This window comes from Chanodichthys erythropterus, chromosome 10 (assembly GCF_024489055.1).
Source record: "Chanodichthys erythropterus isolate Z2021 chromosome 10, ASM2448905v1, whole genome shotgun sequence".
Classification (NCBI taxonomy): Eukaryota; Metazoa; Chordata; class Actinopteri; order Cypriniformes; family Xenocyprididae; genus Chanodichthys; species Chanodichthys erythropterus.
The window spans coordinates 27805136-27819326 of NC_090230.1; the positions used below are offsets into that span (position 1 = coordinate 27805136).

The 14191-nt window shown below is 40.9% G+C and overlaps 1 protein-coding gene across 1 annotated transcript in view; it reads left to right on the forward strand.

The window, feature by feature from the left end:
- The first annotated feature begins 3607 nt into the window (after positions 1-3607).
- Positions 3608-14191, forward strand: part of LOC137028171 (GTPase IMAP family member 8-like) — a 52213-nt gene continuing 41629 nt past the window's right edge. The window contains exon 1 of the mRNA XM_067396940.1: positions 3608-3634. Within this exon, the coding sequence (XP_067253041.1) occupies positions 3619-3634 (16 nt within the window). The 5' untranslated portion in view covers positions 3608-3618. The remainder of the gene's footprint in view (positions 3635-14191) is intronic.

The following is a 14191-nucleotide window of genomic DNA, read 5'->3' on the forward strand; positions in this document are numbered from 1 at the left end:
ACCTTTTAACCCTTATGCGGTCTTCAGGGTCTTTTTGACCCGCAATTGATGTTTGCTCAAATAAAAAAAAAAAAAGTTATCTTTGTCCAAATGGCATGAGACTTTGTACGGTGGTTAACACTTTTAAGATCTACAAATAAAAAAAAAATTGGAGTGATATCTTGTTTTTATGTTAGTGTAAAAAAAAATGTTACGTTCGTGGTCTTCGGGGTCTCTGGAGACCCCGGGCAACAAAATGTAATTTTGTAACAATATAATATATATTTTTAATTTTACTCTGTATATTAATGTTTTTTCTCAACATTTGTGCAGTTTTTGGAGGATTTGTGATATATTTTAAATTTATATAAATAAATTAAAAAATATTTTTTGAAATAGGCTTTTATGCATGAACATTACATAGGCATTTTTTTTATTGTTAAATTCACTTTATAAAAGGCCCAGATTTCTAACTTTCATTCATGGGGATAACATGGATAATTTGACATGGTTTAGTGTGAGATTTTTGCCCATCTTTTGAAAAATGCAGTTTTAAAAGTAAAAAAAAAAAAAAAAATCACTTTTAGCAGTAGATGCTGCAGTTTTTTTTTTTTGTTTTTTTTCCAGTTGGATTCATATCTAAATGTTATGAAATCACAATTATAACAATAAAAATTACTTTGTCAAAGTTTAGCATTTTTTGTGCAGGGCAAAATCAGTTTTTCAATAATAATTTTATAATAAAAATAATAAAATAATAAAATAAATAATTTTTATTTTTGTGTGCGCGCGCGTGTGTATGAGCATGTCCATTTTGTATTGGGGATGTTTTTTGCATTTTTGGAAGTGTGCCACTTCATTTCTGTCTGTGTGTTGTGCGTTGTTTCTGATTTTGAGAATGGATTTTGTCTAGTTTCTAAGTGGGGTCTCTGTGGGTTACATTATTGATGATATTATTGAAAAACTGATTTTTTCAGTACAAAAAATGCTAAACTTAGTAAAAAGTAATTTTATTGTTATAATTGTGATTTCATAACATTTAGATATGAATCCAACTGAAAAAAAATTGTGAAAAGACATCTTTCAGTCAGTCAAATAGCAAATAGTGGAGCTCTGCTGCCATCTACTGGATAAAAAATATAGTTTTTTTTATTTTTATAACTGCATTTTCCAAAAGATGGGCAAAAATCTTACATTAAACCATGTCAAATTATCCATGTTATCCCCATGAATGAAAGTTAGAAATCTGGGCCTTTTATAAAGTGAATTTTACATAAAAAGCTGCTTTTTAAAAAATATATATTTTAATTTATTTATATAAATTAAAAAGATATCACAAATCCTCCAAAAACTGCACAAATGTTAAGTAAAAACAATAATAAACAGAGTAAAATTACATTGGTTTTTAAAAAATATATTATATTGTTACAAAATTGCATTTTGTTGCCACGAGTGTAGTCCCTTAAACGAAGACCGCATAAGGGTTAAACATGAATACATCAGTTAGATGCTTGCGATCCTCAGACAGTAAGATCAAGATTGAAGTTGATCGAAGCTGCGTTTGCAGTAGCCAGTCCGAAGTTATGGAACAGTCTTCCTTTATCTGTAAGATCTGCTTCGTCTGTATATGATTTTAAATCGAAGTTACAGTCTTATCTTCTTAGTCTTGAATTTCATTCATTCTAACTCTAGATTTCTTAAATTTAGTGATGTCTTTTTATTACTACTGTCTTTTATTTTATTCTTTTCTCTGTACAGCACAGTGCTCAACTTGTGTTTATTTGTGCTTTATAAATAAATGAAATGAAATGACCCTGTTGGATTTACAGTGCTTACATTCATCCAGTTCTCCCAAAAGTCATATAGTGAATGGTAGTGATGGCGAGATGAAGCCTCATGAAGCATTGAAGCGTTTCAGCCAAGTGGTTCACAAAAGGGTTCATTTCTCGAGGCTTCATTTGCTCACACCTGGTGGTCAAAGAGTGTAAAACAAGCAGATACATTACAGATGACCTGATGTGATCTGTGATACACTTTTGTGGCAATTAAAGGGTTAGTTCACCCAAAAATGAAAATTCTGTCATTAATTACTCACCCTCATGCCGTTCCACACCCGTAAAACCTTCATTCATCTTCAGAACACAAATTAAGATATTTTTGATAAAATCCGATGGCTCAGTGAGGCCTGAGCAATGACATTTCCTCTCTCAAGATCCATTAATGCACTAAAAACATATTTAAATCAGTTCATGTGAGTACAGTGGTTCAATATTAATATTATAAAGCCACGAGAATATTTTTGGGGCACCGAAAAAACTAAAATAATGACTTATATAGTGATGGCCGATTTCAAAACACTGCTTCAGGAAGCTTCGGAGCGTTATGAATCTTTTGTGTCGAATCAGCGGTTCGGAGCGCCAAAGTCACGTGATTTCAGCAGTTTGACACGATCTGAATCATGATTCGACACAAAAGATTCATAACGCGCCGAAGCTTCCTGAAGCAGGTCTAATATGTGTAATAATGGTGTAATTATGTGTAATAAACATATTGGCTTCAAATGAATGGGGCTATCAAATGTGTGTAAATAAATGCTTTGGTCATAACAGGCAGGAGGGGAGATATTATTATTCTAAAACCACAAATTCTGAGGGGATCCCATGGGTTTATATAGCTGTCAAAATCTCGCGCCAAGATTTGAACAGCATCCTGAACTCTGCAGAACAAAAGTGGGCGTTTCTGTATTTGTGGGTTTTTTCAAACTGGTGGGTGTTTATATATCATGCAATGAAAATGATCCCCTTCATCAGACCCCACCCCTAAACCCTACCCACACTCTGACGTGGGCAAATCAGGTAACGCTCTCAAAAACGCTCTCAAAAAAGTTTATGTCCTGCAGAGACCTGTACTTGCAGGCGGAAGCGAGGCTTCAAACGTCGTCAGTGACGTCATTGGTCTAAAGCGATACAAGCCTCGATACGCGCTTCACTGAAAGCTTCCGGGATTTCTCGACACACGCTCCGAAGCCTCGGCACAGAACGTAACATCACTAATGGATAGTGTGGACATTGGGACGCAGGGTTGAAAATGACGCCAAAAGGTTCTGACCAAGCGTCAATATGTGACGAGTTGAGAGTGAGAACGTGTTGAAATGGCACATGTTCAAAGTGTTGGGTGTGTAAGGGCTGTGAAGCGCTGTATGTATATGACAATAATCTAATAAACCCTGTGTCCAGCACTTGCTTGGGCTGAAAGTATCTAATTTCTTACGTGTGTGTGTGAGTGTTCTGGAAGTGACATGAACAATGACATTTCGATTTAAGTTTGCTATTATGGAATTTCTGCCAAAGAAGAACTAATTTAAATAGCCAAATGTTAATTTAAAAGCAGCCTAGTTGTGTACCATATCTTGAGAATTTGCATAATTGCAATGTGATGATCGGTTCGGGTGCTATCTAAATCAGAGAAAATCACCACATGGAAAATCATAGGTGTGGACGGATTAATACTTTTTTTCTTTTCTTTTTTTTTTACCGGATTTGACTGACGTTTGAGCTTATCCGCGCTGTGTGTGCGTCACAGATAAAATCTTTTCTTTCAGCTCTTTTCTTTCGGTTTTGATGGTGTTGGTGTGTTGAAATGGCGTCGAGTTCAGGTAAGAATCGAAAGACACAAATATTTGCAGCACAGCTTCCTGTTTCACAATTATTTCCGCAGTATTTATGAATATATTAGCCAACATCAGCCTAGACAGAGGTTTACTTCGTTTAGTTTATTATTTCACTGCTTTCTTACATTTGTTTTAAATTGTCATGAACATCAGGAAACAAATAACCGACGTGAATGCTACGTCCCACATAGCCTACTTTTTTATATAAAACTTATAAATGTGCATCAAATCTGTTATCTACCAACGTTTTTATAGTTTTTATTAATTGTTTTTTATAATTATTTTATTATCGTTTTCAAATTTTGCTATAAATTTTAGTTTTTTTGTTTTTATTAGTTTCATTAATAATTTTGTTCTTATAATCTGTCCCACCTTGATGGTCAAGAGCTGCTACAAATTACACCTAATTTTCTTAAATAAATACAGAATCACTTTCTTCAATCCTCTGCAGGCGTTGCAAAGATTAGATCTCGACTTCAAGCATTTTTCTTTCGGTTTTGATTTGAATGTGTTGGTGTTGAAATGGCGCCAAGTTCTGATAAGAATCAAATTTAGACAGAAATATTTGCAGTTTCCTATATGAATTATGAAGTATTTATGAAATATTATCCAACAGCAGGCAGTGGTTAACATGTTTTAGTTACTGAATGATTGAATTATACTATACATTTTTAAAACTTTTTAATACACATCAAATCAGCTGTCTAGGATTACTGCTTTACTCTTTTACTTTCTCAAAATAACTGATTTTCTTCAACAAATTAAGATTAGAGATCCATCACTCCTATTTTTTTCTGCTAGATTTGTGGAATTTTATGTTTTTTTGTTTTGTTTTGTTTTTTTTGCAGAAGATATATGTGAGGCTTCCCTATTAATCTGAGATTCCTTTCCACTTTTATTTGTTGATTTGTGGTATTAGCCTATTTATGAATTTTTTAGACCCAGACAGCAACATAGTGTGGCCCTGATCCGGCCCACATCTGGTACATGTGAATTACACACGGATCAGATGTGGGCCGGATCTGGGCCGACACTATGTTGATGTCAGGGTAGGCTATAGTACAGGGGTGTGAAATTAATTTCCCAGAGATCCACAGCCCTGCAGAGTTTAGCACCAACTTTATTGAAAGAAAACAAAACCATCTAGCTCAAGGTGAGCGTGTTGGACCAGGTTGAAACAAAACTCTACAGGACTTTCCAGGATTGCAGTTTGACACCCCTACTATCATTGCATATGACTTTAAGTGTAATTTTGACATACACTGTAGAAGATAGGGAAAATCACACTGTGAAATTTTGATGAAAGACATCAGCACACATCGGTGAAGACAGTGAAATTGAACTGACATCACTTTGTAACATTAATTAAATACAATTAGTGTTGATGCATCTAGCTCTGGTTTCCCCCACAGTCTATAGACATGCAGGTTAGGTGGATTGGACATGCCAAACTATCGTGCAAGTGTGAACATGTCCCAGCATTCTCTGTCCTTTCAGGATCCTCCTCTCACGGTGTTCAGGCGCGGACGTAATTTGAAAGATCATCTGGTGAGATTGTATCTGCCTTCCTCACCTGTCACAACGCAGACTATATTAACCAGGGGTGCAGGAGACATTTTCAAAGTGGGGAGGACCAGGGAAGAATACCAGGGCCCTAAACTATGAGGGTCGGTCCGTGCCAGTTCTAAGGCTAAGCAGGCGAAGGATAAGGCGCAGTCTACCCTTACGTCGCCGTCAGACCGTGTCAGATGTTGAATGGGATTGATAGGGAGGGCAGACGATAGACCCGCGGCAACGTCAAGGGCGACGTCACTATAGAACTAATCGTAGGCGGCGACGTGAGAAATTTACATAAAAAATGACGTGTGATTGGTACGTCTGAAATATGTATGTCGCATCATATGACGCCTGATCATCATACGTCGCATCATATGACGCCTTTAAACGCATTTTTTAAAATTTCCATTAGTATTGATTTTACAATAATTAGTTAACTAACTAGTGGCAACAGTGCATAAGAATTCTAAATTTATTTCATGTATTATGAGTGTGTCATATTGGCTGTTACGTTAGTGTTGAAGTAAACAAATTAAACATGTTTTGAAAATTTAAAGGCATTATTTTAACTTGGATGCCATAGCGCTAAAAGCTTATGCTCAATTTTTCTATATCTCTTTTTGTTCTTTCGTAATCTTGCCTGAATTTTCTTTGTCATTTAACATTTTCTTCAACATGAGGTGGAGAACAAGTTATTCTGAGAAAACATTCTTGGTTTATAGTTTGTCTATTTGGGGAAATAAGAAGTTACAAAAAGTATAAACAGTAAAAAGATGATGGTAGAAAGGATTCTTCTTATTATATTATTATTATTATTACATTTGTTACAACGAAGGAATACTAACATGGTAACTTCTGACCAAAAAGAGGAGCAGTTATAATAGATGTATGAATTGCTGATGCTCAGGAGAACAGCAAATTCTAAACCAGGGGTTGTCAGCTATGGTCTTTAAGGTCCACTTTACTGCAGAGTTTAGCTCCAACCCTATTCAGTTGAGAACTCCTGGTTTAGAATTTGCTGTTCTCACCCTGAACTATTATAATTCTATTTTTGGTATTATAACCACTGTTCTAAATCATCAGCAACCTGAAGGCTTGGATATTAACCTTGTCCACTAGATGGAGCTATAAGATAAGAAATCATTTTAGACTAATATTATTAATTTGTTTTCTATCCCTTTGAATAGAAATAAATGCATTTATTTATCTAAATAATTTGTGTAACTTGTGTATTGACGGTATATTTAATTTACATGTAAGTTTGTGAAATGTGAAACAGTAATAGCCTATTTGATGGTGGAAAAATAAATATTTTAATATGATTAATTTTAAATCATATACATGATGAGATGTGTTAACTTACCTGCATTTTTCCATATTTTGTATTTTTTCATTATTTATAATTATTTATTATTCATTTAGTAAATTTTTATTTAACAGGTGATTTCAATAAATATTAGTAGTAGCAAGTAGGCTATTGCTTTGAAAATAACAAAATCAAGTCCAACACTTGGAGAAAATGCATTCCTCCCTTCACTCTAAAGAAAAATGGTTTTAAACAGTACCAAATTATGGTTCTTCAGCTTGTAGCAATAGCAGAACCCGTTTTGGTGCTAAATAGATCCAAGGATCCATAAAGAAATAAACTTCTAATTTTTTATCCTTTGAAAGTGGTGTAAAGGACTCTGGTCCTAATGAGGTGGCTATGACGATTACAGCTTTGAAAAACAAAAAAGCAGTAATAAAGAAATGCATATTAAGGGGTTATTCATGAGGGCGATGCGGTTCTAAATAGAACTGTTACTATAATCATATTTTTGAGGGACATAGAAAAGTCTTCCATAAGTCTACTTTTAATTTTTTTTTTTTTTTTTTTACAGAGAAGAAAGAAAAAGAAATACATGTTTGGGACAACATACACATTTCTATCCCTTTAACCCTCTGGTACTGTTCAGTTCAACAGTTGAGTTTGTGGCAGAACCATTTACGGTCCTTGTATTATTTTATTAACCACTACATAGCTATTTTAGTTATGAAAAAAATATTATATAAACGTTAAGCCAAAACGAATTCATTTAAATCTAAACTGAAACAGAAACCTGCGTTATAACCTACCTCTCTAATTTGGCACAAACCCAATTGTCGATTTGGAGCCTAAACTATATTTATTATTTAAACGCTTTTACACACATAACCTTTTATATGTTTGGTTGAATGTATGTTATTTTGACAATTAACAACTGCAATGTGAAGTTACTAAAACTGATATGTTTTGTGTCCGCGTGATGAGGCGCCGACGCGTTCACTTGAATTTTCTTATAAAAGCGGAAACAACTTAAAATAATCAGACATTTATGGTCATATAGATGCAACACCATTCGAATCTGTGAAGGGTTAAATATGCCTATTAGTTTTGTACACTCACAATAAAAACAAAACTTTGCTCGTAAAATAAACAAAGATTTTTCTGCCGTCTCGGTTTCCTTTCTGTGAACTTCTCAAATGAACTGAAACTCATATACTCTTGTCGCATTTTCCCCCTTTCATTTTGTTAATAGGCTATGTTAAGTTATGCGCATAGACATAGGCTATTTATTCCTTTTACATAATTCAATCCTTTTTTTCGATCACAGAAGCGCTGCAGATGCATGATTATAATGAATCCTCATGTTTTGTTGTTTATTTTGCTACTTGTTCATGTAGGCCTAGGCTAAAACTAAACCCCTGGGATATTTTTTGATGATTCACAGACACTTATCAATTCTAATTTCGTTTAATTAATTTAATTTAATCTTGTCGTTAATGAAAAGATGATCGTGTCAGTTGAAAGTCAGGGGGAAAAAACACAGAAATGATACTGACAAGGCAACAATCATTTTCTTTCAGTTTAAGTTTTTCAACTAATATTTATATTTTCTTATATTTCAGGTTTATTTCGATTAGCATAAATGTTTTAATAGTTTTTGTTATTAATTAACTATAATAACCCTGCCTAGGCAAAACCACAGAACTGCATTACAGTAAATTTTCCCGCTGCATAAGCCACAAATATTTACAAAGATTCACAAATTATTTAATTCCGTCTGGGACACAATCTCAGGCCGGGAGTCTCACGCTCATCGAGGCCAATAAACCTACAGCTGTTGTTGAAAACATAATTTACATTTACATTGCTTTTAAGAAATTTGTGATCAGAATTGTCACAGACACGCCAGGTTCCAGCACCCTCCAATCACAGCGCACACCATCCCCTGAGTTCTGATCACCGCCACCTGCACCTCATCAGCACACTCATCACCAGCACTACTTAAGACACACTCACACACAGTCACATTGTCCGGTCTCGTTTGCATCAAAGGACTTACCTGAATGCTTACCTCAAGGACTCCTCTTGCTACTTACCTGTACTCCGGGTTTCCTAGCTCCTCTCCTCGATTCCTATCTGGCATGAAGTGTTGTCTGAAGTCATCAACTCCATTCAGCAAGTATCATTCTCCATTGTCACTCTGCGAACACAAAGGACTGTGTCATTCTCCATATCACTCGTACATCACCAAAGTGCATCTGCTACTCACCTGTCTGCATCGTTATACTCTGCTTGTGTTCAATAAACAAACCTGTTATTCCTATCTTCTGTCTCCTGCCTGGTCCTATTGTAACAGAAGACCGGACCATAACAGCGGAATACAAGCATGAGTCTCCCGATCCTTTCCAACCACCGGTCCCAGACCCACCACCAGCTCCAGCACCCATCATCTCTTCCGCATCCACCGCCACTTCTTCTTCTCCTGTAGCGCACTTCTGTCCCATGGCCCAACCAGCGCCCTACGCTGGTGCGGTGGAGGATTGCAACGGCTTTCTTCTGCAAGTGTCTCTGATCCTGGAGATGCAACCGCACTTATTCCCCACCGAACACTCCAAGGTAGCGTACATTATCTCTCACTCAAAGCGCTGCATTGGGCCGATTCTATCTGGTCACAGAAGCATCCAGTAACACAGACATATGCTGGCTTCGTTGAACACTTCAGGGAAGTGTTTGGAAAACCATCCTGGGATTCATCCATTGGTGAGAGGCTTTACAGATTAAAACAAGGAAAGTTGTCTGTTAACGAATATGCTTTGCAATTCAGAACCCTGGCTGCCCGGAGCGGATGGAATGAACAAGCGCTGTTGACGTCATACCCTCAGGGTTTGGATCCTCAAGTGCGGTTGCATCTCGCTGCATACGAGGATACCATCGGGCTCGAACGTTTCATCCAGCTGTCTATATGCTTCGCCACTCGTATGCAGTCGTGTCTCGAAGAGCACCAGGGTCAGAGTCTCACTAACACCATCCTCTGCCGCCCAGAATCCGTCAGCACTCCAGAACCAGTTCCTGAACCCATGCAAATAGAATCATCACGGTTAAGTTCTGAGGAAAGACAGAGAAGGCTGACCCAGAATCTCTGCCTCTACTGTGGTTTACCAGGACATGTACTCTCCTCATGTCCTACCCGTCCTGCACGTCCTATGGTGAGTGCCATTATTTCAACTCTCCAGACTTTAATGCCACTCACCACGATCACACTTACTGCCGCTGATATTTCTCTTCCAGTATGTGCCCTCATCGATTCTGGGTCAGCGGGAAACTTCATCTCCGGCGCCCTCTGTCAGCAACTCAACATCAAGACCCAGATTACGCCTAAAGCTTACCAGATCCAAGCCATAACCGGAAAACCTGTAAGTCGAAGACATGTCAACCGGATTACGAAACCCATCCACATTCAAGTCGGCGTTCTTCATCAAGAATTCATTCAACTACTGGTTCTGGAGGGTTCCACCGCTGACGTGATTCTAGGGCGTCCGTGGTTGCAGCTTCACGATCCCATCCTCTCTTGGAACACTGGGGAAGTCCTGAAGCGGGGCAACCATTGTTTCTCCAAGTGTTTCTCCAACCTGCCTGTTCCCAAGTCTCCTTGCTCCAATCCGTTTCCAGTCTGTGCAACGTCCATCGAGAACCCGCTCGAGAAGATTCCGACCTGTTACGCCCCACTCAGAGACATATTCTGCCCCAAGAGAGCCTCCAAGCTGCCTCCACACCGGCCATGGGACTGCGCCATTGACTTACTTCCGGGTGAGTCAGTGCCACGGGGTAAAATTTACCCCTTATCCATCCCGGAGGAGAAGGCCATGGTGGAGTACATCGAGGAGGCTTTGGCTCAAGGATATATCCAACCATCCATTTCCCCTGCTGCTTCCAGCTTTTTCTTCGTGGCCAAAAAGGACGGAGGCTTGCGGCCCTGCATCGATTACCGTGCTCTAAACTCCATCACTGTCAAGTTCCGTTATCCCCTTCCTCTCGTCCCTGCGGCCTTGGAACACCTCCGCGGAGCCACTGTGTTCACCAAGTTAGACCTCCGCAGCGCCTACAACCTGATACGAATACGTGAGGGGGACGAATGGAAGACCACCTTCGTCATGCCCACTGGCCACTACGAGTACCTGGTCATGCCGTATGGCCTGGCCAACGCCCCCTCCGTATTCCAGGACTTCATCCACGAGGTGCTCCGGGAGTTCCTCCATAAGTTCGTGCTGGTTTATATCGACGATATCCTGATATACTCCCGGAGTATGGCCGAACACCAATGCCACGTTGCGGAGGTCCTGCAACGCCTGAGGGCTTTCCAACTCTATCTCAAAGCCGAGAAATGCACCTTCCATCAGCCCTCAGTGCAGTTCCTTGGATACAACATCGATCACAGTGGCATCCGGATGGACGAGGGGAAGGTGGAAGCCATCAGAAACTGGCCAACACCCACCACGATCAAAGAACTTCAACGTTTCCTCGGATTCTCCAATTTCTACCGAAGGTTTATTCACAACTACAGCTCCATAACCAGTCCACTCACCAGTCTTCTCCGCCATAAGCCCAAGTCTCTGTCCTGGACCCCAGCTGCCACCGAAGCTTTCGAGACACTCAAGCAAGCCTTCACGACTGCTCCACTCCTGGTACACCCGGATCCCGACAAGCCCTTCGTCGTGGAAGTCGATGCCTCGACCACTGGAGTTGGAGCGGTCCTTTCACAGCAGCAGGGGAACCCGAGCCGTCTCCATCCATGCGCCTTCTTCTCCCGTAAGCTCAACCCGGCGGAGGTGAACTATGACATCGGCAATCTGGAACTTCTAGCCGTCAAGTTGGCTCTAGAGGAGTGGAGGCATTGGTTCGAGGGAGCTCAGCTCCCCTTCGTAGTACTGACCGATCACAAGAACCTGGAATACCTTCGAGCCGCCAAGAGACTTAACCCCAGACAAGCCCGATGGGCCCTCTTCTTTACCAGGTTCAATTTCACCATCTCCTACCGCCCTGGTTCGAAAAACGTCAAGGCTGACACTCTGTCCCGAATCCATGCTCCTGACGAGGTCAGTGAAGAACCTGAGCCCATCCTGCCTGAAAACCTGTTTGTAAGCCCCATAACCTGGACTCCAGAAACTCTCCCTCCTTCCAATGCCTCCACCAACACTCCGCCGGGTTGTCCCAAGGGCTTACAATACATCACCCGAGCACGACGCACCCCACTGATCCACTCTGCACACTCCTCACTTGGCACTGGCCACCCGGGGGTCAATGAGACTCTCTCGCTGCTAAAAGAGCGCTTCTGGTGGCCCAACATGGCCAACGATGTCAGGAGGTACGTGCAGGGATGCACGGAGTGCGCGATGTCCAAGAGCCCACGCCATTTACCATCTGGCAAACTTCTTTCTCTGCCCGTTCCCAGCCGACCCTGGTCACACCTAGGAGTGGACTTCTTGACAGATCTACCTGCCTCAGATGGTTTCACATGCATCTTCGTGGTAGTGGACAGATTCTCCAAATCCTGCCGACTCATCCCTCTACGAGGTCTGCCAACAGCCATGGAAACAGCGGAGATCATGTTTAACGCCATCTTCAGATACTTCGGTATCCCTGAAGACATCGTATCAGACAGAGGTCCTCAGTTCATCTCCAGAGTCTGGAAAGCCTTCTTCTCCCTCCTAGGTGTGACCGTAAGCCTCTCCTCGGGATACCACCCACAGACGAACAGGCAGACGGAACGTAAGATCCAAGAAGTTGGGCGTTTCCTCCGTACCTTCTGCCACGGCCACCAGGACTCTTGGAACCAGTTCCTGGGTTGGGCCGAGTACACCCAAAACTCCCTCCGACAATCCACCACCGGCCTGACTCCCTTTCAGTGCGTACTCGGCTACCAACCCCCACTGTTCCCCTGGTCTGGGGAACCCTCCAGTGTTCCTGCTGTGGATTACTGATTCAGAGAGAGCAAGAGTGTCTGGGACTCAGCACATCACCAGCTACAACGGGCCCTTCGTAGACGCAGGATGGTAGCGGATCTGCGATGCTCTGAAGCCCCTGCTTACCAACCTGGACAAAAGGTATGATTATCTACCAGAGACATCCGCATGCATCTACCATGCCGGAAGCTGAGTCCCAGATTCATTGGCCCCTTCACCATCACGGAGCAGGTCAACCCAGTCACCTACCACCTACAGCTGCCACCTGAGTATCGTATTCACCCAACTTTCCATGTGTCCCTTCTAAAGCCTCACCACCCTTCTGTTCCTCTTCCCACAGAGCCTGGCGTGGACGAAGCTGAACCCCCCCCTTCCATTAATCCTGGAGGATGGAGCAGCGTATGAGGTGCAAGAGATTCTAGACTCCCAACGTCGTGGCGGACAACTGGAATATCTCGTGGACTGGGAAGGCTATGGCCCAGAGGAGCGGTCCTGGGTTCCTCGCAATGATATTCTAGACCCCAATCTACTGGACACCTTCCAATCTACACATCCCAACAGACCTGCACCACGTGGAAGAGGTAGACCGCCATGACGTCGGGGTCCGCGGCCCTCAGGAGCGGGCCGTGGGAGGGGGGGTACTGTCACAGACACGCCAGGTTCCAGCACCCTCCAATCACAGCGCACACTATCTCCTGAATTCTGATCACCGCCACCTGCACCTCATCAGCACACTCATCACCAGCACTACTTAAGACACACTCACACACAGTCACATTGTCCGGTCTCGTTTGCATCAAAGGACTTACCTGAATGCTTACCTCAAGGACTCCTCTTGCTACTTACCTGTACTCCGGGTTTCCTAGCTCCTCTCCTCGATTCCTATCTGGCATGAAGTGTTGTCTGAAGTCATCAACTCCATTCAGCAAGTATCATTCTCCATTGTCACTCTGCAAACACAAAGGACTGTGTCATTCTCCATATCACTCGTACATCACCTAAGTGCATCTGCTACTCACCTGTCTGCATCGTTATACTCTGCTTGTGTTCAATAAACAACCTGTTATTCCTATCTTCTGTCTCCTGCCTGGTCCTATTGTAACAAGAATAGTATTTTCCAATATTTTGTTATATTTAATTTCTTGAAAATAATAGGCTATTAAAATGACTTAATCTCCTGAAAACAATATCGCATATAGTCTGATATTGTGAGCTAATTTATTCACACATTGTATGGTCAACTTTTTAATTAAAATTCTTACCACTATCAAAAGTAAAAGCACAGAATGACATATCCCAGAATATTATGTTTCTAGATTATAATCATAAATTTTACGTGCTTGAATTTGAAGTTGGTAATAGTCCTGAACATAACATAAAATTGCGACTTTGGTGGTGTATAATTTGTACAGTCATTAATCTCAAAGAGAAAGTGAATGATTTTTTTTTTATTATTATTAGGTTTTTAAACCGTAGGCTATACAACTTTGTATGCAATGCAGCATTTGTATCAAGGATATATCCAGTGTCATCAGAACACAGAAAAACAAAAGAAAAAAAGTGATTGATAAAGAAAATACGAACACATAGGAAAAAACATGAGGGTAAGATATGAATTTATTGTGGTGGCAACGTGCCCCTTCTCCGGCGTTGGTCTCACGCGTCTGTGTTGCGACGTACCCTTTCTTCGGCGTTGGTCTCACGCGTCTGTGTTGCGAC